This window comes from Lygodium microphyllum, chromosome 1 (assembly GCF_053477565.2).
Source record: "Lygodium microphyllum isolate KBCC chromosome 1, Lygodium_microphyllum_v1.1.10, whole genome shotgun sequence".
Classification (NCBI taxonomy): Eukaryota; Viridiplantae; Streptophyta; class Polypodiopsida; order Schizaeales; family Lygodiaceae; genus Lygodium; species Lygodium microphyllum.
Genome location: NC_141135.1, coordinates 9716457 through 9743459, shown reverse-complemented (window position 1 = coordinate 9743459; position 27003 = coordinate 9716457). Strand labels below are relative to the sequence as shown.

Sequence of the window (27003 nt, the reverse complement as noted above, 5' to 3'; positions counted from 1 at the left end):
ACAGGTCACTAGTAGTGCTTCTGATCCACACCTTCCAATTGTGTACAGGAAAACAAAGTTACTCTTGAATCAGTGGAGGCAATTGTATAATTTCTCGGTCCTCCATTAATAACCAAGTATATAAAAACCTTTTCTTACAAGTTATTATTCATGCCTATGATCCAAAATTTCCAGTGACCTGGTCGATACATTTGCACTCCAAGACAAGGTCATATGTCCAACTTTATCTCAACGCAAGATCCACATTTTGAGACAGTACAGTTACACTCTTGAAGACAAGGTTACAATGTGTCCCACCTATCGATGTACATACTTCAAAATTACCATCACACAAGACTAACCAGTTACAGCAGACACAAATCTAAAACACAAAGATAGGTTTTCAACTTTCAACATGACCTCACCCGATATTGAAATGCTTCAATTGAATAAGCAACAGTGTGTAAACAAATTGGGAATCTCTGAAAGGGATCAAAGGTAACCAGCAGAAAGAACCAACTGAGTTGTGCCATATTGGCCAATATATATGCCAGGAGGGTGGGCTTCATTTTAACCAGCTCTACACATCTTGCTTGTTATATGTATCCATGGGTGTCAACAGGCAGTCACACTGACATCTTAACAGTACTTGGGGAAGGCCTCAAAGAAATGGATCAATGATGTCCACGCCCACAAGCCTTCATGCCCTGACATGCACCCAAGACCTAGGACAACCTGCCACTATCAGTTCCAGTAACTCAAATATCTCGATATGTGGAATAACACTGGAACTAAAAATCCCCAAAAACAAAGAGACTCACCAGACCCTGAAAACTTTCCGAACAGAGCCAACCAGTCCACTCTCAAATGTGAGTGAAATGCTTGCAGAGTAGCAAACACCAAGTCCTGGTAGGCCTGATGACACAAACAATTAGAGCCCTCAGTGCTACAACTGTTTACACAGACAATAAACACCACCATGTAAAAATTCATCACTAAAGTTGTTCTTACATGATCATGAGAATCCATCCTAGCCAAAAGTGGTTCAGTCAGTGCGAAAATGCTGCCTGCCAGAGACCAAGTGTAGACTGCCTCCTGTCAGTATAATGCCAACCAACATAAGGCTACTCAAAGAGTGAACTCATTTGGACCTTCACATGGCCACCCTGGAATAACACATCTCACTTTGGAACATATTTATAACCACCATTTCCAGCTTTTGAAGTCCAATGCAAGCTCTCTCTTGGCTTGAACCTCACAGGTACACTGAGTCCAGGTCTTGAAAAATTATATCTTGAACCATTTAATGCCACCTTCCCATTTTTCCCATAGGTAGCACGAATGCCAGTCCCTGAATACCAATGCTTGTGTATAATTCTGCTCTCCACTGCTAGGTTGCCCATGTCCTCAACTCTTTCATTGAGGAGCTCTTTCTGAAAACAAAAGATCAAGCTCAGCAAGCAATATCATAAATAACTCTGAGAAAAGATGAAAAACCGAATCTGCAAAAAGGAACTGGGCATTTGAATATTACCTCTTCATGATGTATATCAGAATCAGTTGAGTTGACAGCATCAGCCCACCCTATTCAATACAGGAAAATGTTAATACAAACCAAATCATCAACAATAGATAGCTAAAAACTACAAGAAGCACTCACTCTCGGAGAGAAAATGAGCGATAAAATCAGTTGACCAGAGCTTGGATTGATGATCACATTCGTCAACCAACGTATTCTCAACTGCATCTCCCTGGGTCAATTTGTTGTCTTGCTCAGCCACAGACATGGCAAGCATCTGATCACATGCTTCGACATCTTGACTTACTTCAATGTCACAACTGTCCAATTTCCCACTCAAAAACCCACCATCAGTGTCACAAGTTTTTGAGTGTGCATCACCAGAGGAATCATTTGATTTACCATCTTTAGTGTAGTCATTACTTCCAGGAGTTTCAGCTGTCAAAGGCTCCCTGGTTGAGGCCCCTAGTGAGGCAGCACATATGGGCCGCCATACCTTCAACCTGCCATATTTTCCATACCCACTTGGCCTTGCTATCTTGGAAGGTCTTTCATGAACAATAGCATTGTTGCCATGATTCTCTTTACACTCAGGATCGACATAAAGCCAAGATTTCAAGGATTTGTTGTCCTTTGCAACATCCTTGCAAGACCCACACTGGCTTACACTATTTTCATGTAGTGCTCCAAGTGCCTCAACACCACTCTTTTGTGTTTCTTCCAATTCAGTTCTGCGCCTCTTGTCAGAAGTTGCAACTGTGATCTCTGGCAAGCCGACAAGTGGCTCAACAAATGAAACTCCCAGTGGCACACTCAAAGAACCAATGACAAGAGTATCACAAGCTGCATCACTTTCAGGTTCAATATGGACAGTACCACCCTTCATCTCTTTATCCACTTCGCAGGATTCTGCTAGACCGTGATTCTGAGCCACATCAGAAGAAACAATAATGGAATCCAAATCACCTCCATCTGAAGTGCTACTGGACTCCAAACTTATCAAGGAACTGCACGATTGACTAACTGCACAGTTGGTGCCAATTGTGGCAACAGGCATGGAATGCCCCACAACTTCAGAGATTTTACTGGAGGTTGTAAAATCTTCTGACGACACACTGTCCAAAGAGGTCTGCAGATCCAGAACATCATTAATTGCAGTTGTGCCACTCTGCACTTTTCTAGCCCACACAGCATGCCCAGAACCAGCATTATTATAGTACTGTCTTTTAGATACATATGATCTATCAGCAGAATACTCAGACCGGGAAGCCAAGGATACAGGAATTTCCTGAAAACTTTTCCCATACCTGGTAGAAGGATTTACAGTCCCCTCAGAAGTAGGTGAATAAGACCCCCACTCAACCTGTTTTTGAAAGCTCCTGAAACCATTAGTTCCAGACCATTTCCTCTCTCTCCAAGTATGCCTGAATTTGCGATCAGAAGCATAGCCCTCCCGGAAACAAGCTTTTGATGAGCCAGAACAGGTAGCTTTCTGATCTGATTCAAGCTGGGAACCTTCTGCAGAACCACTATTCAATGGTAAGAATGCCTCGTCGCTACTGATAGGAAAATCCTCTCTGTGTTGAGATTCATTTCCCTGAAAATCTCGTGAATCATCAACTTCGGAATTTGCAGCATTGTCAGATATAGCTAATCTATCATCTGTGTCACTAGCATCCTCTGCCAGCTTGAGAAACATATTCTCAGAAGTGGTGGATGAAGGTCTTGAATGATTGTCAAGATAAGAGGCATCAAATTTAGTATCTGTTTGAGTGGCCAGAGTTGCTGGATGCTCTGATTGCTTCTCAACAAGGTACTCATCTCCCTCCTCACTGCTGAAAGGTGAGCCATCATCCATTGTATCAACTGCCTGCTGCAAACTTGTACCAGGCTTTCTTTCCTTGTCTCTACTTTCCTTTTGCCGTGCCTTCTTTAGACGTTTCTTTTCTTGAATCTCAGCCCGCCTATCAAAAAAACAGGAGCATCTTAGCGGTGACTTATGATCAAAGCCCTTCAGTTTATTAGTGCAAAGAATATATTCGGTAAGCTCACTTTCTTTGTGATGCCTCTTCCTCCTCTACAAGGGCAATCTGGCATCGTAGTGCTTCGGCATCTTTATTATTGATCCACGCTTTCACCTACTCACCGTCAGTTGTTAGTATAAATTCCAGTGCTGGTGCGTTGATTTATAGACACCAAATAAAATTTTTGACCACATGATTTTTGACCACATGAAACAGCACCTTTAGACAGGGCACACACACACACACACATCATCATCAAAAAGACCAATTGTTTGACAACATACCAGGTTCCTCTCCACAAGAAATCCGAGGGCTCCTACAAGATTCTTAATTTCTAGACCTACTTTTCTTGCTTCATTGTCAAAGACATATCGATGCATTGACCCACATGCGAAAGATGGAAATGTTTTTTCGCTGGAGTCATCCAGAACATTGAGTAGGTCAGAAGATGCCGGCAGTGATCTTGTTGACTTGTTTTGAACAAGTTCCTGCATAAAGATCAACTCAGTAACTTCATGATGATAAGGCAGAGATAAAGATTGAACAATGACTCCCGCCATCACAGAAGTCAAATAAGTACTTTGTCTCACCAGGAGTGATGCACCAGCCTTGGCATATGGAAGAGGCAGAGAGAAAAGACTCGGTTGCTGAAGTAGACTAGTGAGAGCCTTCACAAGAGATTCCCCATTCAAGTCCTGATAAGCATTTTTCAAACAGTTGTTAAGAGACCACTATGGACATTTTACCAATAGAGGAGACTATATTGTGACAGCATGTACAAGATCTTCCTGCTGAAACAAAATTATAAAGCAAACCAGATCAAGACAATTTTACAACTACAATTAAGCACCAAATAGTTGTTTCAGAGGCATCCTGGCAAACTTCTGGAAAATTGTCCATTCTTGTAAAGTTCTGAGTCCATTTGGAGGTGACATTTTCTGCGCTTACATGCTTTCAAGTTTCTATAAAAGCAAATACTTCCCAGCTTTCTAAAGTTCTAAGTCCGCATACTGGAAATGTTTTTCCACTGGAGACATCCAGAACATTAAGTAGGCTCAGAAGATGCCAGCAGTGACCTTGACTCTTGACTCGTTAACAAGTTCCTGCATAGGAAAAAACAGAGGTATCTATTGCACACTAACCAGAAACTGACCAGGGATAGTGTGATCAACAGCTTGGAATCCCTAGAAGAGTTTTTGAGCTAAACATCAAAGCCTACACAAGGCCCTGTCAGAATAGCACGAAATAACAGAAATACAACAACACCACAACATAATAATCAAAAAACACAAGATACCCAAGAAGCGATACAATGAGACGGGTTAAGGGATCAACTAGCAGTGATCAATGAGATATAACCAAACAGGACAACATGGCACATGGAATGGGCTCAAGTCTCATTTCTCCCACACAAGTGGTACAAGTTGAGCACATACAATGCAACAAAGGATCATTTTGCACCTTGGATGTCTTCTACAGTGATACCAAGTAACACCATACGATCTCATCAGCTTCATGTGCATTACCACCCAATCCACGGTCCACCACATCAAGATGTGCAAAGAGAAGCACATCAATCTCAAAGATAAAGAGTAGAAAGAAACACTTGAATCATAAAGACAGAGAAATGAGAACAATGCTTTTCTCGGTACTTTAAAAGATGTCATCAACTAAACACATGACAGCATCAACAGGCCAACCAACAACTGTAAGAAACACAAATCAATGAAAGCAAGAAAACGCGACATAAAGAGCAATGACATAAAAACACGAGAACTCAAAGAGTGAATGATGAACGTGTTAGAGCCACTCATATTAGGGTTTGTGCTCAATCATAATTGCGATGCAGTAACCTTTGATTTAGTCTCCTTAAAACAGCCTCAAAAGCAATTGATGCAAAATCACCGGAAAAAGGATTAGTTTTTACGTTAGGACAAATGCACCCATGATATTCTATGAATAGGAGTCTTGTGTTTGTGCATCCTCAATCCCCCCACATTCCATCCAACTACCTGCAGCACTTTCAACTTCCACTATCCACACACCTTCTCAAAGGATATCTTAGTTCATGGAGCCTTCCCCAGAGCTACCCATGCTGTCATGTGGCCTTCTCAGCCTGGCAACCTGCTTTGGAGAGCCCCTTTGACATCAGTATCACCTTTACTACTTTGCATAGCCTTTTGCCAACTGTTGCTACCCAGATTGTTCCAATAGTCTCTACAACTATGTTTACTGCAGTCCAAGCAGACCAAGCATCCTTCACATCTCCTTCAACTGCCACCTTCCACGTCAACTCTGTGTTTATCTACTAGCGGTTGTCATTAAGTTGATGTACCTGTGATTCTTACCTGAACATGCCACCCTAGTGATCGTTCGATATTTGGAGGTCATCAGGTTGCTGATAACATCACCCACACCCAGGTGACATCTATGTTTTCAACCTGGACAGCTGCCTACATTGCTAACTCCATCACTCAAACATCTTCAGACACCTTTAGTTTGCTGCCACTGCATTTCGGGATCCATTCAAATTCGCCCTATCACCTAATACTCATGTCATGACTGCTGCTCACTGGCGTGTGCACCTTTATATATTTGAAAACAGCCCTCGCTTTTGTACATATTCTCATTGTTCCAAGTTTGGTAAAACCAATTGTGGTGGAAATGGATGCATGCAATGCTCCATTAAGAAGGCCATGTCATAGCCTTCAAAAGTCGTCATCTAAATGATGTAGAGAAAAAGTTTGACATTTACCAAAAAAGCTATTGCGCAATGGTTCATTTTTAGGCAACGAATTCTTCATAAAGACTAAACATCAAAGCTTGAAGTATTTCAAAACTCAAAAGCCATGAACCTCCTTATGCAAGACATAATGAGAAGGGGCAGCCACCTTAAGTGCAATTGAGCACTTCTTTTGCTGGCTAACATTACAAAGAGATACACACAACTTCATTGAGGTTTGTCTAGCATATCAAATATCCAAGTATGACAGGCAAAAGACTCCAACACTATTGAAAACTCTTCCCATATACTTAACCATTTTAAAGATTATACTTTTTTCGCAATTCCTACCACAATGGCATTGTTGTTTGATGGCTCTTGGTCCATAGAATCTTGATTTTGGTGATCGAGCTAAGTAATCTAGTAATACCAAAAGATTTGACTAAGCTTCTAAGACATTTTGATGTGCGATACCTTGTCAATATTGTTAGCAATCATGAATATCGTGCCTTGTCATCTCCTCCTTGTGAGCCTTAGTTTAAGTCAAACAAGGACTTTAGGAGCTTTGACATGTCTGTCACTTGTTTTAACGGAGGAGGTACTCATTCTAAAGCAGCCATTTCATTGCCTATCTGTGCGTTTTCTCCTTCAATCGAGCTTCTGTGTGCATTTCCCACGTAGTTTTTGCACTTACCAATCTGCCATTACCTATTGAATTTTATCCATCCTTGTGTTAGCAGATTAGTCAGTTCATGGTTGAGTCTGTATATGTGGTACACCAAGCTAGGCATAGAGATATTTTAGGCATTTTATTTGCCAGCATTTATTGTGTTTTGACATTATTTGCAGCCAGTCTGCCACCATTTAATGCTGGCCGACCAGTCATATTTTTGGCATTTATTTGGCCTACATATTCTCAGGCTCCTTCCTCCACATTCATTCATCACCTAACACTTCTTGGAGAGGAGCATGTGTCAATGCCTCCACAGCAGATGACTCACATTGCTTCTGTATTGTCTCATGTCTTGGTATATGAATTCCATTACTCTGTATTGTGTTTTTTCTTTCCCTTTCTCTTTTGTCTTGTGTTTCAACAATTTATTACAGCTTATGTTTACGTTTCCATTGCACCACTTCTGACATGGTATCAGATTTCAGGATTTGTGTTCCTGCTGCGTTTTCTTGCTGATTTCAGGACTGTTTTCACCCTTGCTGATCAGGCGGCTGCTGCTCCAACCAAGCAACCTGTTTTGCATGTGTTTTTTGCTGACATCAGCATCCGTACAACCTATGCATCTGCTTCAGCCTGCATTTCGGTGCCTCAACATCTCCTCTTAACTGGGCGCTTGCATTATCAGGCTGTTTTTGCTGTTTTTGGCAGTTTTTGATTGATTTCTTAACTTTTTACAGCAGCTTTTGTCTTATTTTGGTCAGATTTTGGGTTATATTGTATGTGAACTCTTGCTTTATGCAATCTGTGCTTGTGTTTTGGTTGTGTTTGTAACCGGCCTGTTCACTGAAAAGGGCGGTAGTGTACAACCAAAATATATAAATGCTTTCGCCCAATTTACAGTCGTCCACTTTACCTGAACTTAAAGACACAGAATCAAGGAGAAATACAGGAAGCTAAAATGCTCCTGTTGCAACACACACACCCAGTTAGCCCCTAAGTTAGGTGCCCCTTGCGGTATTTCTTTATTTTTAAAAAGAGAGAGAGTACAATGGGCTGTCTTTCACCTATTCAGGGTGAAATTTGGCAGCATAACAGTACAATTACTGACTAAAAACACACCGACTAGGAGGGGAAACTCTGCCCAAGTCTGAATCTTCTGGTTGGAGTGCAGAATTGACCATCTCAGCCCACTGTAATTACTGGTTCAGACCTGTTCTGCATCCTGTTTTCAGCTCATACTGTTCAGCCCACTGTAATTACTGGTTCAGACCTGTTCTGAAACCTGTTTTCAGCTCATACTGTTCCCTGCACTGTTCGGCATCATCTGGGCCAAGTGCCCCTTGATTCTGGCATCATTTGGGCTCTGAATTAACTTCTGAACAGTCCAAAATCTGTACTGATTTAGTGCTGTTTCAAACACTTGCTTGGTGAGGTTACCACCCTCACCTGTCCTTGCTGGGAACTGCAAACAACTGCTCCTGTTCCTGAAGAAAGGAGGCTCTTGCCTCATGCAAACAGCATATTCCACACAGCTGTACTTGAATCAGTAGAAAGGCCCTTGATTCTACAACATAACCATACTGTCAGGGAGAGAAAGAGAGAGTAGGAAGCAAGCTCAGCCCTCTGTGCATAATTGACAAGGAAAACCAGCTCTCAAGAGCTCTCCATCTGCAGCAATCCCTCTCAAAATGAGCCCCTTTCACAAAAATGAGCCCCCAATCTGCCCCTCATGCATTGAAACTCGTTTTTGTGTTGCCCTCTCTCTCTCTTTTGGGAATTTATGCCCAAATTGTGACACATGGCATACATGTAACAATTTTCCTGTTTAAACCTTTCGGTCTAAAATTCTCCATGATCGATGCAAAATTTGACCTTGGCACAGACCAGAGAATTAATCCTCGTGCAAAAACGAAGATAATGACGCGAACAGATTCTGGGGTCCAAAAATAGTAACTCCCTAAATTTTAGGAGTTGCTTCCATTGCATCCCACTAGTCTTCTGATAATCTTTGCAGACTATGGCTACATCCAGATTTGCAATGTAGCTCAACTGAAAGTGAATTTCCACTGATGACCCCACATGGACTAATCTCTTGCAGATTTGTCCATCTTCACTTTGAACTAGTCTCTTCCAGGCTAGTTTTTCAACACACTTGTCCATATACACTTTCACAAGTCTCTTCCAGGCTTGTCAATCTACAGTGCCATCAGTCTCTTCTAGACTCGTACTGGACCTTAACTGTCCAGTCTTGACTCACTAGACATTCCTGTCCGTTTCACATACTGGCCATGCAACTTAGGCGTTTAGATTTCAAGAGGAATCCTTCCAAAAAGAAAAACCAAATAAAATATGAAATAAAAAAATCAACAAAAAGGTAATAGTTGTCACAATCTGATGATAGTGTTCCCTCTCCAAATACCTTTTTTTCTCTACTTCTTTTCTAAATCCTCTACAAATGGCTCCTTCGTGCACATCCACTGGGTCAAAAGATGACATACCAACGAGATAGTAGGGTTTGCAGGGAGGAACACAGAGTGAACTCGGCAAACATGGAGAAGAGAAGAGAAGAGAGAAGAAACTCTGATGAATGGAATGATGAAGTTCCGAATCATGGAGTGAATGTGATACAAGGAAACAAGGGTGCCGTAGCACAAGGAAGATAATGAAGACAGCCACAAACCACGAACTGCAATGTCCTCCTAAAGGGGTGTGAGGGTAGTGAAGAGGCTAGAGAGAAGAGGTGACGGACCGAATGAATCAACCGTGAGGAATGAATAAGACAGTGGCCTATAAATAGACACAGTTAGTCTAGGATGGCACTCCTTTTTGGGACTGTAAACCATAAACGCAAACCCTAAACGCCAAACGCAAAAACGCAAAAAACGCAAACTGCGAGTGAAGGGTGAAGGGTTTCTCAACACCCCTTCTCAAGCCCAAAAAGGGGAACAAGAGAAGAGTGAGGTGGAGAGGCAATGCTACATGCTGAAGAATGCTCATGCAACAGGTGCCACTTGGACAATGTCCCTCGTGTGGAAATTGTTCACTTGCCCAAGCGTCCTAGCACATAGATGAGAAAATCATGCAATGCAGAGGAGTGTAAACGCCCCGAACAGCGTAGTATGCTTAACAATTATGATATTCGCTTGATTTCAAGATTTAATATAAAAGAGAATGAACACTCAAAGCTGAAAATGAAAATTACTCACAAAATTACAGCCATGAAAATGTAAAAGTAATGGAGACAAGATTGAGGGTTGAAGATGGGTAACCCCCTCCCCCCCGAAGGAATGTATTTCTGCTCAACCCAAGTCCTTTAGGAAAGGGCTCAGTTACAATCAACCTAAGAGTGAGGAGAAGTAATTCTCACTCTCACAAGATCATGCAAAGATGCACAAACACACATGCATTATCTATTATGCAATGATAAGATCTGATTTCTTTACAGTATGAGAGAAGAAAGAGGGGAAATCAGCCTTTCTCCATCGTTGAACAGTAGTACATGGAGAGGGCTTGCTTCTTGTTTCTAAAATGAAAGAAAGAGCTTGAGAAGGAGGTGCTGTAATGAATTTACAGGCTTGTTGTCCTGTAAAACAGCAGTGATAGAAGAGGGAATATGGAGGAATTTGATAATGGAGAAGTGGGGGATGATGATGGGGATGGATGGGGCCAGTTTTTGGCTATCTGTGGGTGCTGTACATGAGTTTACAGCAAAGAAAAATGATGCTGAATGAAGAAAAACGAGCTCTTATTTATAGGAGAGGGAAGAGCTAGTACATAAGGGGAAAGTGGAGTAGCACAAGACAAGTGTCCAACCACATGTCATGAGATGTGACAAGTGGTGGGACACTTGGAAACTTGTGTGACAAGTGTCTTGACACTTGTCTCTTCTCTATGGCCTTCCTTTTTGGGCTGAATATTCTCAAGAATAGAAACAACCAAATTTAATAAGCACAGTCGGAGTACAAAACTTACTATTTTTAGAATGACATCCCTATTTTTTAGGACTAGCATTTTTAGGCTAATTCAAGGCTCCTAAAATTTAGGGACCTCCTAAAATTTAGGAACCCCCCCAATATGGATGTCATATGAAAGCTTTTTCCGTGTACATCGCAAAAACGGTATCAGAATCTTCATGTGACTTTTCTATGCAAAGAAATGTGCATTTCAAGCTTTCAGCCCACACATGCACATTATACAAGCATTTCATGATCATGCCATCTTGTTGATTGTAACTGTCTGTTCTGGTGGATCTAGCCCACACTTCAAGGCATCAATCTTTTCTGTGTGCGAGTCTAACCCTGATATGCGTGAGTTCTGGTCACAGGCACCCGATCGGGCCATATAGATGGAAGTGTGAACTATCTTTTCTCTAACCCACCGCGTGGGTCTACCATAACCTATGACCACTCATCAGTGGCCAGCTCCAATGCACTTTTCTTTATATCTAATTAGTGCAAAGGAAATAAATTTAATAAGTCATTATATAGACAATTTAATGAAAAAGGATACAAATTCTGTTTCTATAGAGTTGTGACAAGGAGGAATATCGGACTTTGTGTGGTGCCGAGAACCATAAGGATATGCCCATACTCGATCTCGGGAGGTGGCTCCATGCTGACCAAGGGACGAAGGCAAGAAGAAGAGGAGAAAGAAGATGTAGAGGATCCCGAAGATCCAAGATTTCCACCGGAAAGAAAACCTGCAATAAAGACCAGTAAACAAGAGTAAACTAGAGAACCCGAAACACAACCTCGGGAGAGAAGCCACTAGCTCCGTATATCCATGCTGAAAGGAATACGAAGGCCTCGTCACCAAGTCGCAGCTGAACCTCTGAGGACCCAATCTAGGTGGTACCTGAAGATCCCGGGTATCAATAGAAGAGATGACTAGTCGAAAATAACCACCCCAAGAAAGTAGAGGATTGGTGAAGAACTTCATGTGGAGTAGGTTTCCCCTCTGAGGTGGGAGGTGGAGGGGCCCCCGCTAAAGTCAAAGAAGAAGTAGATGCCCCCTCTAAGGGCAAAGAAATAACATCCCCCTCTGAATCCCCCTCTGAATTAGATAGGGAATCCAAAAACTCATGGATCACGGACTTCGAAATGTCTGATGATGAAGGAAGTGTCACCGGTCTTGCTGAAGAAGATATCTGGGATGTCAAAAGCTCCTAGAGGTAGCCTCTCGAACCTGAGTAATCGAGGGTGGGAAAGGGTGGGGCTCAGAATGAGCAAGAGGTGGGCAACAAGTCCCTGTCTCTCAGTGGAGTAGACTGGATAGCCGAAGAAGAGGAAGGAGTCGAGCAACCACTATCTCTAGAAGGAGCAAACTGACGAGGAGACGGTATCAAACAATCACTGTCTCTCGATGGAGTGGACTACAAAACCGCGAGTCCTGGTAGCCACTATACCTGAAAATAGATGAGAAAAGTTTGCCACTGGCATTGCGACGATCTCCAAGAGGTCGTAGCGCCAATCGATCCTCCATGTGCTTGAAAGGACTTAGTGCACATCGGATGTGTCTTATTGCCTTGAGCATAGCACTCTGATAGTCGATGCAGAACAATCTCTGTGGCCCAAAAAGGAGAGGTGGCACAAGGAGTGCCAGGTGGAAGACGCATATACTCCAAGGGGGTGGGGAGCAAAGGTCGAAGTCGACAAGCATCAGTGGTGTGTCCGGTGATGCCACAGTAAGAGTATCCAGTAGTCCGATCATCTATTGGTAAAAAAGCCATGGATACCCTTGTGCCTTGTTGAAGAAGGGAGAGGTCAGCCACCATGAACCACGAACTGCAATGTCCGCCTCAAGGGGTGTGAGGGCAGTGTGAAGCATGAACCGCAATGTCCGCCTCAAGGGGTAGGAGGGCAGTGGAAGGGCTGGATGTGGACTGCCAATGGGAGGAGAATGCGACTAGCAGTGAGAGATTGCAACCAGTAGAAAAACGCAGGTGAGGAGAGAGAAAGACTAAAAACACAAGCAACAGGTGAGAGAAAGACTGAAAATGTAAGCAGGACAGCCTACAAGAGAGAGAAAGACTAAAAACGCAAGCAGCAAGAGAGAAAAATACTAAAAACGCAAGCAGGACAGCCTGCAAGAGAGAGAAAGACTAAAAACGCAAGCAACAAGACTGTGATGACGTGGCACGCTATACAGCAACACGTCTGCACAAGAACAACAGTCGCCTGGCTAGAATCAGCTCCAAACTGCGTGAAGAGGGCTGGAAATCAAGCGCCAAATGATGGAGACAGCAATGGACAGCTTCGAGATGTCCTCCGCGAGCGGGGTGTAGGCAGCAAACTGAAACTCTCGAAATATGCAAAAACGAGATGTTGATGCAGCGTAAGAAGAAGAGAAGTGGATACCGAACCCGCCACCGGTCTTTGCCGTCATTGGAGAGGAGGATCTTTGCCGCCGTTTGAGCAGATCCAACTCTGATACCATATCAAAAGATGACATACCAGCGAGATAGTAGGGTTTGCGAGAAGAGAAGAGAAGAGGACAGCTCCAGCTGAGATGTCCTCCGCGAACGGGGTGTGGACAGCAAGCTGAAACTCCTGAAATATGCAAAGACGAGCTGTTGATGCAGTGGAAGAAGAAGAGAAGTGAATGCCACCACGGGTCTTTGCCGTCATTGGAGTGGAGGATCTTTGCCACTGTTTGAGCAGATCCAACTCTGATCAGTAGGGTTTGCGGGGAGGAACACGGAGTGAACTCGGCAAACATGGAGAGGAGAAGAGAGATTCAATCCATCACCTCTTCTCTCCAACCTCTCCACTACCCTCACACCCCTTCAGGATGACATTGCGGTTCGTGGTTCGTGGCTGTCTTCATTATCTTCCTTGTGCTACGGCACCCTTGTTCCCTTGTATCACATTCACTCCACGATTCGGATCTTCATCATTCCATTCATCAGAGTTTCTTCTCTCTTCTCTTCTCCTCTCCATGTTTGCCAAGTTCACTCTGTGTTCCTCCCCGCAAACCCTACTGTCTCGCTGGTACGTCATCTTTTGACACACTTATGATATGCTACATGAAGATTCCAGTGAGGCTTTTGCAACTTCAGAGAGGGGTTCGAAGACGAAGAAGTCGAAGGCCCAGTGTTACCATTGTGGCAAGAAAGGTCATTTACGAAAGGAATGCAAAGAGTTAGCAGCTTCCAAGAAGAAAGAGGAGCAGAAGATGAAGCGGAATGTGGACTCCTCTAATGAGTCATCGTCTACCTCAGATTCCACCTTAGATCCTCTAGCCAAGGTGAAGTCAAAGGAGCAGAAGGGATCCTCTTCTTCACATCATGGGGAGGGCTTGGTGGCCCCTTCCTCAGCTGCTTTCTAGTCGTGGTGATGCAGTCATCCCTCACGACTCTCCAGTGCCAGAGAGGAAGTGTGAGAGGGTGGTGAGATGGGGCAATCGTGCCTCATCTATATTTCTATACAGATGCACAGGATCCAGAGAGGAACATCCCTGATGCATCGGCCGAAGTCTAGCAAGTATAAATCCTAGAGCTAGGATTGACATCCAAGTTCATAATGGGCCGGTTACGTGACAGAGAGCGGGTGGCTTTTGTCTGGAGCTCACATGAGCGGGTGGCTTGGGTATCCATGGTTCTACTATGATGAACATGTATGTACTATGATGCGACATTATCATTGTATATTGTATTATCAGATAACCCATGATCTGAGAGAGGGTGTTAGCAGATTAGTCAATTCATGGTTGAGTCTGTACATGTGGTACAATAGGCTGGCACATAGGTATTTTAGGACTTTTATTTGCCAACATTTATTGTGTTTTGACATTATTTGAAGCCAGTCTGCCAGCACTTAATGCTTGCCAATCGGTCATATTTCTGGCATTTATTTGGCCTATATATTCTTAGGCTCCCTCCTCCACATTCATTCATCACCTGACAATTCTTGGAGAGAGGGAGCATGTGTCAGTGCCTCCACGGCCGGTGACTCACATTGCTTCTGTACTATCTCATGTCTTGGTATATGGATTCCATTTCTCGAGCATACATCTAAGTTTCATCTGTATTGTGTTCTTTCTTTCCCTTTCTCTTTTGTCTTGTGTTTCAACAGTTTATTACAGCTTATGTTTGCGCTTCCATTGCTGGACCACTTCTGACACCCTGTTGGGATTTTTTCCTATAACATCAGCATTTGCAACTACATTTAATGCAGTCAAACCAACATTAAATGCTGGTCGGCCTTTATTTAGGGCCCTCAAATGCAAATCGGCCAAATTTTTAGATGTTTGGATATATATAGCCCCTACTTGGCTGGTCCTTAGTATGCTTCTATCTTCCCTTTGGCAGGTGCACACTCTTGACTTCAATCTTCCACTCCATTTTCGATGTTGCCGTCATCGTCAACCTGATCTAGTGCGCTCATTGACACTGTGGGCCGTGTACAAGGTCTGATTAGTCCTTATGTATTCAACATTTGTTCCTTGTTCAATGTAGATTCTTTCTTCTTTTCTTGCAATTTCTCTCTTCCTTTGTCTCTATGTTCATGTTCCCTTCTGTTGCGCACTCACATGGTATCATCGCCAAACAAGAGAACAATGTCTGTGGAGCTATAGCAACCCTTTTACTGTTGAGGTGACCACTCCAAGGTGTATGTGACCATCCCAAACTGCTCCAAACACCACACCCATCTACGTTTTGCTGTCATGCAAATAGTTTTTCTACAAGCACCCTATTTCCTTCCCTATTTCCAACGCTTTGCTATCAGCTATTGTCGACATCCAAAAATGCAAACTTTGATGGGACATGCGACTATCCAAATCAACAAGCAATAAGTTTTTGCATCATCGTTTTCAGCAAATTCAAAATTTTATGTGCACACAACAATACATTTTCTCTCTATGGACCCTCTACATCGACTCCATTGTGCTCCTGTATCCGTTTCCTCCTATTTCATAACTGTCTAGAACAAACACACTTTTCTGTGGGTGATTCTCTTGCAAGATAACAAGGATGTCTTATCATCAATGCCACGGCTTTGATGATACAAATGAGGAGCATTCCCATCACTCCTCCAAATGGCACCAAGATTATCACAATGACTATTGCACAAATCATGAAGACCAAAGGTTACCTAGCCCGTTTGTTCCAAATCCCTTTCCTCAACGTTCTCTCCATATTTCACAAAAGGCATGTTCTACTGGCCTCAAAATGCCATCTATGGCACCCCCTGTATAGGTGCCCATACTCCCTTCTTTGCCCCCACAGAAGACCAACTTGATGTTTCAAACTACTACCTTTGGTCGTACAAGGTGGGGTATATCCTTGATACCTTTGATCTTTGGGAGTTTGTTACCCACCCTATTCCCCATCCAATGGATAACCCCACCATTGGATCATCGATGGATCGCGCGACCTTATGGGATCGGCTTAATTCTAAAGCTCGATCTTTCCTCTTTATGAGCTTACAAGATTTTGTCCTAGTGCATGTGCGCACATTGCAAAAACCAGTGGAGATGTGGACAAAGCTTGCTTCTTTGTACCATCAAAAGACATTTGCCCATTTGATTAATCTCGGAAAGAAATTATAGATACTCACAATTGATGACTCTCCTTCGCTAAAGGGATCATATCAACAAGTTGGAGGATATGAAGGGTGGTGAGTTTGCATCCCTTGGCAGGATGATCTCTTCAAAGGACATGGCTATTGAGCTAAAATATGCATTACTTGCTGATTAGCCTCTTAAACAGCCCCAAAACACACTAAAAATGCTTTTTCAGAGTAAAACCCTAAAACGGGGAGCGGTTCGAGAGAGTTCAGTGAAAACCCTAATTTTTGGGGCACCTTTCCACATCCATAAATAGACAGGCTGCCCCCATTCAGCCATCATCCTTGTTTGCAGGTTACATCAGCCCACACACCCTCTACTGCTGTTGGCGCCCAGTTTCCAGCCTGCAGCCCGCCTCCATCTGCTGTCCAGCCATCATCGACTGCAGCCACATTATCTTCAGTCTGTCCATTGCTGTAGGCGATAGCTCTCAGCTGCTGGAGACTGCCCCAAACTGTCCATCATCTCCATGGTCAGCCAGCCTGCTGTCCATCATCTCCGTGGTCAGCCAGCCTGCTGTCCATCATCTCTGTGGTCAGCCAGCCTGCATTTCAGCATTGCAGGTCCTGACACTGTTTCAGCCTGCTGTTTACAGCAGACTATGCACAATTTCCAGCCTCCAGACTGCTGCGTTTTGGTGACTAGCTTGCTGCAATTCACTATTCAGCACTCCTACACTTTGACTGGTGGTCACAGACTTGGGATCCGTCTCTGGTGGACGTCACACTCCGACATTGCTATGCCCTTGAGCACACTATACACTCTTACATTCATTTACAGCATTCATTCCCTTCAGAGTTGTGTTTTCTCTCTCCCTTCTTCTGTTTGTGGAGTTTTTGGGTTTGAGTTTTTGAGTTTTGCGTTTAGGGTTTGAGTTTTGCCCTCTGTGTCTGTGTCGGTCTCTTTGTGTGTCTATCGTGGTCGTACACTCTATGTGTCCTCGGAGCAAACCCTAGCAGTTTCCTTCACATGGTATCAGAGCCGATGCTCTTGTAAAGAGTATCCTGTGGATATTGTGGAGGGCTAGTCTTTGTGTGAGGCACACAATACGACTCGTAACCGAATCACAATATCCCAGACACCTTCTTCTCCAATTCCTATGATGTCTTATCAGGCTTCTCCGTCATTGGAGGCCCTGAGACGGCATTATGGACTCGATGAGAAGGACGACACTCCACCTTCACCAGATTTCACTAACATGTCAGAGGAGGACTTTGAGGAGTACTATCGCAACAAGTATGGTGATGTTTACACCCCTCCTACCAATTTTGCTACCACATCTGGACCAGTTGGTGAGGCTGGCCACCTCTTCGATCATGGAGGACATATGGCATTCGGAACGTCTAGCGATCCATCTTTATCATCTCAGCCAAGTCCAATGTCAAGTTTGTACAATTCTTTTGTGTTGCATGAATCAAAACCCTCGCCTGTTTCTTCTTTTGAGGTGCAAGATCTAGATGGCTTTGCGTATGTGAACTTCAATAGAGGGGGCTCACGAACCAGACGAAATTCAAGTACATCTACTTCTGTTTCATTTGAGCATATCACACACACTTCTCACTTCCCTCCCATCCCACCCTCTTCTATATCACACCTATCATCATCACCTTCCTCTCCACCTCGTCAGGCATTTCCTTGCCAAATCCTTGCTACTCGATGTACGTGATGGTGGCCACCTTCTTCAACTTGCATGCCTCTAGGTCCTTTCGGATACCCTAGGTCAATCTAGCATTCATTTTTCGCACTCTTAGAGTCGGGCCCATAGGATTCATTGTCTTTAGTTTTTCCATTTTTTTGTTCTTCCACTGCATTTACTCACACATATACACATTCATTGCATTTATTTTGAGTTAGATTTTCTTTCTGTTCTCTTTTGCTTTGGAGCATCTCACCACTAACCTCTGTGTTTGCAAATTCTCATCTCTTTTGCAAGGTTTTGTCTTTCAATGTAGAACTAACTTGCAGATTGCTTTGGTCCTACCTGGGCTAAAGACATGGGGAAGCGCACCATTCCTTTCATGGTTTCATCATCCTAGGAGTGCTTACTTTTCTTTCAGCATGGCGGTTTCCCCTCCGGAGGCAGATCGTGCAGCATCTCTCTCGATGCTATCATGGCGGTGACTTCTACCTTGCTCTTCTAGCGGGGTGCTTCATCCACTTCATCTTCTTTCATTCCTTATGGTTCTCGGCACCATATGAGGACCGACATCAAGCTCTTCTTCCTTCTTCGGCATCTACATCCAGGTTGAGAGGAGGTTCCTACCCTTCTTGGTATTCTACAAGCTTCAGCACTTTATCTTCGACATCGGCTTCTTCCCCCTATTGTACCTTACCCTTTGCATTGCATGATTACATCATCCTTGTACTAGGGTGCTTGGGCAAGTGAACAATTTCCCCACGAGGAACACTATCCAAGTGACACCTGCTGCATGAGCATTCTTCAAAATGTAGTATACTTTGCATCTCATTGAGCAGAGCACCACTTGCGCGGATCCTAGGTTGTTTCCACCGGCGGTTGTTGTTCCCACACCACCATCCTTCTTCGTCACATGGATACCTCATCACCTATTTTTCCTCGTCATCGACACCCTGAGTGGATGGGTTAGCTTGTACTGTTTTGTGATGTATTGGATGTACCCTTCCTACTCCCATCTTCTAGGTCACTTTTACTCAATCAGCCGCATCCCATCAAAATTACTTCACTTATTCCAAAAAAAAAAAAAAATCCATGTAGTTTCATCCACTTTTGTAGGGCTTGGTAGGCCATTGGGCAGCCAACGTGCACCCTTTGTTCGATGCCCTGTCCCCTCTGGGGGGTGACTACTTAGATTTCCTCCATAAGATAACCATCGCCTCTGTAGTCTTGGTAGGCCACAGGGCAGCCGACGTGCACCCTTTGTCCGATGCCTTGGCTGCTTTGGGATGGGACGCCTTAGGGTACATAAACATCACAATGGCTGGCCTAACCTTTCAGCTCAGTTTTGGGCTTGAGGGGGAATATTGAGCTGAAATATGCATTACTTGCTGATTAGCCTCTTAAACAGCCCCAAAACACACTAAAAATGCTCTTTTAGAGTAAAACCCTAAAATGGGAAACAGTTTGAGAGAGTTCAGTGGAAACCCTAAAATGGGGAGCAGTTCGAGAGAGTTCAGTGGAAACCCTAATTTTTGGGGCGCCCTTCCACATCCATATATAGACAGGTTGCCCCCATTCAGCCATCATCCTTGTTTGCAGGTTGCACTAGCCCACACACCCTGTGCTGCTGTTGGCGCCCAATTTCCAGCTTGCAGCCCGCCTCCATCTGCTGTCCAGCCATCATCAACTGCAGCCACATTATCTTCAGCCTGTCCATAGCTGTAGGCGACAGCTCTCAGCTGCTAGCGACTGCTCCAGACTGTCCCAAACTGCTGTTCAGCCTGCTGTCCATCATCTCCAAGGTCAGCCAGCTTGCATTTTCAACATTGCAAGCCCTGACACTCTTAGACACTATTTCAGCTTGCTGTTTACAGCAGACTGTGCACAGTTTCCAACCTCCGATCGGTGGTACACTGCTGCGTTTACCAGTTTCCAGCCTCTAGACTGCTGCATTTTGGTGACCAGCCTGCTGCCATTCACTATTCAGCACTCCTACACTCCGACTAGTGGTCACAGACTTGGGATCCGTCTTCGATGGACGTCACACTCCAACATTGCTATGCCCTTGAGCAAACTGTACACTCTTACATTCATTTACAGCATTCATTCACTTCAGAGTTGTATTCTCTCTCTCCCTTCTTCTGTTTGTGTTTGAGTTTTTGTGTCTGAGTTTTGAGTTTTGTGTTTAGGATTTGAGTTTTTGAGTTTTGTGTATAGGGTTTGAGTTTTGCACTCTGTGTCTGTGTCCGTCTCTTTGTGTTTCTGTCGTCGTCGTACACTCTGTGTATCCTCCATGCAAACCCTAGCAATTTCCTTCACAATGGCCATAATTCTTTTAACTCAACTGCCATCTCCCTAGTTTGATGTCTTCTACGCCAGCCTTCTTATATCAAAGACCTATGAGACACTTCTATGGGAGGTGCTTGCACTACTTGTTTTGAAGTATAACGAGCATGCTAAAGAGGTTGCTAGTGGATCCACCTCCACCAATGCTTTTGTTGCAAGTTCAAGAGGGGAGAATGAGAAGAAAGGGAAGCCAAAGGCTAAATGACAAGAGAGTTCTTCAAGCTTAACTCTGACTCAGAGAAGCCTCAATGCCCACACTGTGGGAAGGAGACACATCCAAGGAAAAAGTAACCACACCTTCATCAAGGAGAGAAGGATGGAATTACAATATCCGAGCCTTCTACCTCTACTCTTACGATTACCCATGAGTCTGTGTTCCTTCATCTTGTTGAGTTGGAGGAGCCTTCTTCAATGGTTGCCTCATCTTCTAGGAGACCTTGGTTGGTTGAAAGTGGAGCTTCTAGTCATGCGACTCCACGCAGTGATTTGTTGTAGAATCTGCATCCTTCTGAGGGTTATCACTATTGGTGCAATTGTTTTGATGCGTATTAGTGGTGTTAGCACTTTGCCTTTATTTCCCAACTGTGTGTCAGGCTCCCTTATACAAGCCCTTTATGTTCCAAACTTGAGATTTCCACTCCTCTCAGTTTATGGCCTTTCTACGCTTGGTAACTAGGTTGTCTTCACCGAGTAGGCCATTTGTATCGAGGATTCCTCCATAGGAGCTATTATTGTGACAAGTTGGCAAAAGAGTGGGCTCTACAAGCTCCATTCCCCTTCTCTTTTGCAAAATCCTCCACAACGGTTGTCTATTGCTACATCCATTTCCACGTGTGTACCATCCATTCACAAGTTCCTTTCCATCCCCCGCCCTCTCCTCCACTAGTTCCCTCATATCCCCCATATATTTCAAAGAGGGTTGATCTCAATGATGCGGCTATGGTTTTCCCAGTGATCTCAATGATGCGGCTATGGTTTTCCCAGCTTCTAGTGTTTGAGAGGGGGCTTTCCAAGATCTATTTTCTTCTTTGGCCTTCCACCACATCCAAGATCAAAGAGGGGATATTAGCAATCATTATTGTCATGCCTTGTCAACACCTACCTATGAGTCTCAATCTGAGTTAGACCAAGACTTTAAGAGCTCTAACATGTCTGTCACTTGTTTTAATAGAGGAGGTAGCTCATTCTAGAGCAACCATTTCATTGCATATCTGTGCATTTTTTGGGCAGTTTTTGCATTTATCAATTTGCCATCGCCTGTTGAATTTTATCCATCCCTACTGGGATTTTTTTCCTACCACGTCATCATTTGCAATTGCATTTAATGCAGTGACCAATATTAAACACTAGTCAACCCATATTTTGGCCCTCAAATGCAAACCGACCGATTTCAAAGGGTTTGGCTATAAATAGCCCCCACCTAGCTGGTCCTTGGCATTTTTCTATCTTTCCTTTGGCAAGTACACACTCCAACTTTAGTCTTCTCCATCTCCAATGTTATCATCATCATCAACCTGATCTAGAACCTTCACTAACATCATGGGATGTGTACTTGGATTGATCAATGCTCCTTTTATATTTAACATTTTTTTATTGTTTTGTGCAGATTTATTTCTTCTTTTCTTGCACACTCTCTCTATTCCTTTGGCTCTATCTTTGTGTTCCCTTGTGTTGCGAACTCTCACAAGTATACCACACTATATTTAGAGATTCAATTGCATATCAAAAATATAAGTTCATATCCATAGTTTTCTTTTATTTCCTGTGTTTGCATTAGTGTAAAACTATGCTAGAATATTGAGTAATTCATATTGGTATAACTAAGTCCACAAAATATCACTATACATTATTGGAGTATCGCTAGAAGACTTTTATGTACACGAGTTTAAAAATTTTCAAGGAGTGCTAGCAACGATAAAGTAAGAAAAGATCAAGAAGAAAAAACACATTAAAGAATCACAAGAACAATTGCAAGGTATAAAGAAGGAACAACAAAAGCAAAGGAGAAGCCCATAACAAAGTTGCCGCAAGCAAAATCTGCCAACCAAATACAAAAAGTGAACTCATTTAATTCAACACACGTTTATACAGAGGTGATATCAATAATCAAGGAGAACAAGAGGATTGAGAGTAAGAGAGAAATAAGGGAAAAAAAATGACACAATTGGTGTTTCAAAGTCTTAGCTAGCTTTGGAAACAAGGCGAGGATGTTTTGATTTTATCCTAAAATAAATTCATAGGTATCCAGATGTATCAATGCCTAGAACAATATCTCCTGAAGATTAACACAAAACTTCAAGTCTTAATATCACATCATCAAATTCATAAAGCTTGAAGTTGAACATGTTACAACTTATATCAGACATCATACATATATACCTATTATTGACTTACAAGTTAAGACTAAAAACAACAAGATGTTAAAACTTAGGACTCAATTTTCAAAACAACAAGATGGATAATGGGTCATGATCATGAATCATCTAAAGACTAACATTATGAATTATGAGTCGTGACTCTATTCATATGAAGACTGAACTATAAGTATTAAGAAGGAAGGAATGAAGGAAGAAAAGAAGAAGACGAAAAAGAAGGATGGAAGGAAGGAGGAGGAAGAGAAAAAAGAAGAAAAAGAAGGAAGGAGGAGGAGGAAGGGAGGATAGAGAGGGAGGAGGAGGAGGGTAAGGAGAGCTTGTCAATTGTGAGCAAGCAAGAGAAGGAGATAAGCAAGAAACGAAGCTAACTCCACAAAGAAGTCGGAAAGAAAAGGCATGAAAACTCCCTAGTTAACCTATTTCCCCATAGGATGTACTACCCAAAATAGCATTTCGGTGTTCCTGTTTTAGGCTACTCGAAACACCACTTTAGGATACTATGAAGAGAAATAAGGATTGGTAGTCTCTCCCAAGACTCCAAAGTTGAAACAAGTTTCTTCCTATCCTAGCCCGGTTTAGGATTGAGTTAACCTCATTTCAGCTCAAAAATCAGTCGACAAAAATAGCTATAGCCAAAGGAGCATGCAAAAATTGTGAATGGGCAATGTATGGAGGAGGATAAACAATCAAGGAGTTCCACAACCCAGTTTCCTAGAAGAAGATATAACTTGCAATGGGATTTCGCTACCCTCTATATCTGTAATGGAACCTAATGTTGTAATTAAAGCTCTTATGATTTCTTAAGAGCTTAGAGTTTATTCTATCTAATTTTCTTTTCCTTTTTCATTTCATGTGAATTTTGTTAGCAGAGTATTTGTCAGCTCATGTGTAAGTCTGAGCTTGATCTGGGCTTGGCATTTTTATTAGGTATTTTTAGGTATTTTTCTAGTGTGGCATTTCATGCCAGTGGAGCATTTTTATGCACCAGTCGGCCAGCATTAAATGCTGTCCGACCAGCATTATTGCTGCCCACTTTTTCAGCCTATTTATACTCAGTGCTCCTCCTCAATCAGTGTCATCATTATCATCTTCACCATCTGCAGACTCTGTGGAGAGAGGAGCCAGAGCGAGTGCCAGTGCCAGTGCTCACGCAGCCAGTGACTCACTGTTGTATGCGACTGTCTCGTGTTCAGATATTTGGATTCCATTTCCCGTGCATACATCTGAGTTCTCATCTGTATCGTGTTCTTTTCTTTTCTCTTTTTGACTTGTGTTTCAGCAGTTTATTTCAGCACATATTTATGCTTCCACCGTTGCTCCACTTCTGACAAATTTATGGCCCTGATAGCCGAATTGGAATGTAACATAACTATCTGATTTGCCCTATAGGTCAATTTCGGTCTCCAAATGACATTAATCTCTCTCTCTCTCTCTCTCTCTCTCTCTCTCTCTCTCTCTCTCTCTCTCTCTCTCTCTCTCTCTCTCTCTCTCTCATATATATGTAAGAGCAAAAGCAAGTGTGTCAAAAACCCAAATTTCCAATTCAAAAAGTCTATGTGAATTAAACAAACTTTCAAAAGGCCAAGCACATTGTCTATAATTTAATCCATACACAAACTAGGCAATCAATATTATGGGCTATCAATGTTAGCTCGAGTATGAAATTTGGTATTAAGTTGATTCCCTACATGATAAGAAGCTTTTAAAAATACATCATAGTTGCTTGTACTCTGAGCAAGAAGTCTCATTAATGACTTATCTATAGACTCACACATAACTTGCATCTATTGGATATAAGAAAGTGATATACCATGACATAATGTATATGAAACCACACTTCAAAGGCTACCCTCTTTTCAACTGCTCCAAAGCACAAACATAGTAGCTATTTCCATCGACTTGCCATATTTAAAGTCCTCTATAGCACAACTACAACTAGCTCCCTATCTTTTTGAATACAATTATTGTACTATCTTCATCTACTTGCTCTACCTAAAGTCTTTTAGATACAACTACACTTAGCTTAATCTCTTTTTAGTATAGAGTCATTCATCTTAAAGAAAGCTTAGTACATGTCAACGTTGCTTGCAATTAACATAAGAAACAGCTCACTATGAGAATACAAGAATATAGCATATTTTATAAAGTCAATGAGCTCACATGGAAAATGGTAACCAAATGCCCAATATGAAATCAAGTTACCAAAACAAGAACAGCATATACCTCCAAGACCAGATTGTTCTGCCTGACAATGTCCCGAGCGGCTTCAGGAGCTAGCTGTTTACCAGAAGTCAAAACAGCTCTCAACCATGCAAGAAAAGCACACAAAAAGAAAAAGTTCCAGCAAGATCCACCCACTTACATTATCCCAAAAGACTGCAAGCTGCTGCCTCTGTGCACTAAAGTCATCCTGCCACATATGGATGAGTTATGAAATGTTCAATGATTATCTCTGCCTGTTTAGAAAAAGCAGATTACAACAGCAACAGGCACCCAAGAATACCTTTTCAGCATTTGATGGACGGCGATGGACCATGCGTACATGCCTTTTGTAGTTCAAAGGCGAGCAGAACTCCATGGAGCATTTCTCACATTTCATCATCGGCACTTTTGCAGCTGGAATCAATGGCCAGCCCGATAGATCTGTTGACCCTCCAAACAGCGAACCCCCTGTGGCCTTGGCTGCTACTTGAGCAAGAGCCACTACTGCTTCAGGCAATTTGAGTAAGGGTATTTTCTCTCCACCAAAGGCCGGAGAACCCTTTGTAGAACCCTTTCCACCTTTTCCATTGACTTTTATGGTTTCACTGTTGATGCCAGAAGAGGAGGCATTTTCAAGGCTAGAAGTAGTCTTCTGGCCTGTGTCAGTCCTCAAACCCTTGCTAACATCATGTTGATCAAAAGGATCGAGCAAATGGATCCAATGGATAGGATTCTCAGTTGTCCTTGTAAATGAGAAAAGAGGCTCCTTTGACATCGTTTTTCTGAAAAGATTCTCCCAAGATTCATAATTCTCTTTGGTTTTCTGACCCAAATTAAGGGGCGTCTCATACGTCTTCCTACCAAATGTTTTGCCAGTAGAAGATTCCATGCTAAGTATATGATGGGCAGCCTTTGACTTCCTGCACCAATGAATGCAGACAAGACTGAAAGGTTAACCCACTAAATAATCCACAACTGTGAATTCAGACCAAGCTCAATCACATGTTAGACCAAGCTCTGAATGCTTTCGTTCTGCCGACGTTTTTCTCAGTTTAGAGGCATCCATATTGAGATAGCTAAACCATTCAAAAAGACGAGTTGTTCAAAATAACTGTTACGGCCATGCATGGATGAACAGAGCCAGGTTAGGAGGCAATTGATATGAGACAACGCTCCAAATGAAGTTACGCTCCCGCTTAGCTGCAAAAAATGCACTATGCTTGGGAAAAAGATGCCCTGGCACGGTATACGTGAGCAACCTAACTACACAAAGCTATGGTGTAATGGTCTTTTGTCGAATTCAAGCTGCGGCTTGTTGCAGTGCAGGCTCTCTCTCTCTCTCTCTCTCTCTCTCTCTCTCTCTCTCTCTCTCTCTCTGTGCAGCTGCTACAAACCTCGCGAATCAGTCGCCGGAGAAGTTTAGCCTGAGTAGCTGCCAGTAACCTTGCAACAGAAGCCTGTTGTGTGAGAGCGAGCAAGAGGGAAGTAAGTGCTAGGGTTTAAGCCCTGATGTCGATGGAGGAGTGATGGAGAAGAATCCAGAGATCTGGCAGAAAAGCGGGGCCAAAAAGTGGAGGATGAAACCCTAGGCGGACGACGAGCTGCAAGAGAGCTTGATGTAAGAGACAGGCGTGAAGTAAGCGTTCCCGAAAAAAATCGAAGAGGGCGAAAAGATCTGAAGATGGGCTGGATGGATGGAGCTTCGTTAATGGTGGTGCCTCCATTCGCCATGGTCCTTCTAGCTGGGCAGTGGGCAACGTCTTTTTAGGTATTTTCCTTTTCAAAAATCTACCATGATAATCTGTGAAATTTCTCAAAATACTTCAAATTTTAGAATTTACCAAAAGGACTCGCAAATTATGATGTACTACCTGGCATGGCCAGCTACACCCGCCATCGCGCTTTGCAGCGTTGGCATCATTGCGAAGCTCGCAAGGTTACACTTCACGCGCTTCGTATT

General features: G+C 43.0%; 1 protein-coding gene across 3 annotated transcripts; it reads right to left on the bottom strand.

The window, feature by feature from the left end:
- Positions 1-379: 379 nt before the first annotated feature.
- LOC148040829 (uncharacterized) lies at positions 380-26744 on the bottom strand. 3 transcript variants are annotated; one of them, XM_087667971.1, is made up of 12 exons: positions 26438-26744; positions 25345-25963; positions 25204-25251; positions 25065-25118; positions 4113-4217; positions 3807-4010; positions 3551-3636; positions 1640-3462; positions 1514-1563; positions 991-1412; positions 801-894; positions 380-720 (listed from the first exon to the last, which is right to left on the bottom strand). In XM_087667971.1, exons 2-10 carry the CDS (start codon positions 25930-25932, stop codon positions 1161-1163), a joined length of 3210 nt encoding a protein of 1069 aa, XP_087524097.1. In that variant the 5' UTR covers positions 25933-25963; positions 26438-26744; the 3' UTR covers positions 380-720; positions 801-894; positions 991-1160. The 3 variants fall into 3 exon arrangements, with proteins under 3 accessions (XP_087524097.1, XP_087524043.1, XP_087524005.1); XM_087667917.1 differs by having other exon boundaries at positions 380-714; XM_087667879.1 differs by having other exon boundaries at positions 380-704.
- Between the last annotated feature and the right edge of the window lie 259 nt (positions 26745-27003).

Bases quoted from the DNA above. Each gene is read 5' to 3' on its own strand.
- LOC148040829 (XM_087667971.1), bottom strand. From the start codon at position 25,932: ATGGAATCTTCTACTGGCAAAACATTTGGTAGGAAGACGTATGAGACG. The intron at 4,218-25,064 runs GTATATGCTGTT...AATGCTTATCAG, and splicing joins AGAACAATCTGGTCTTGGAG to GACTTGAATGGGGAATCTCT. The intron at 4,011-4,112 runs GTGAGACAAAGT...ATCTTTATGCAG, and splicing joins AGGCTGGTGCATCACTCCTG to GAACTTGTTCAAAACAAGTC.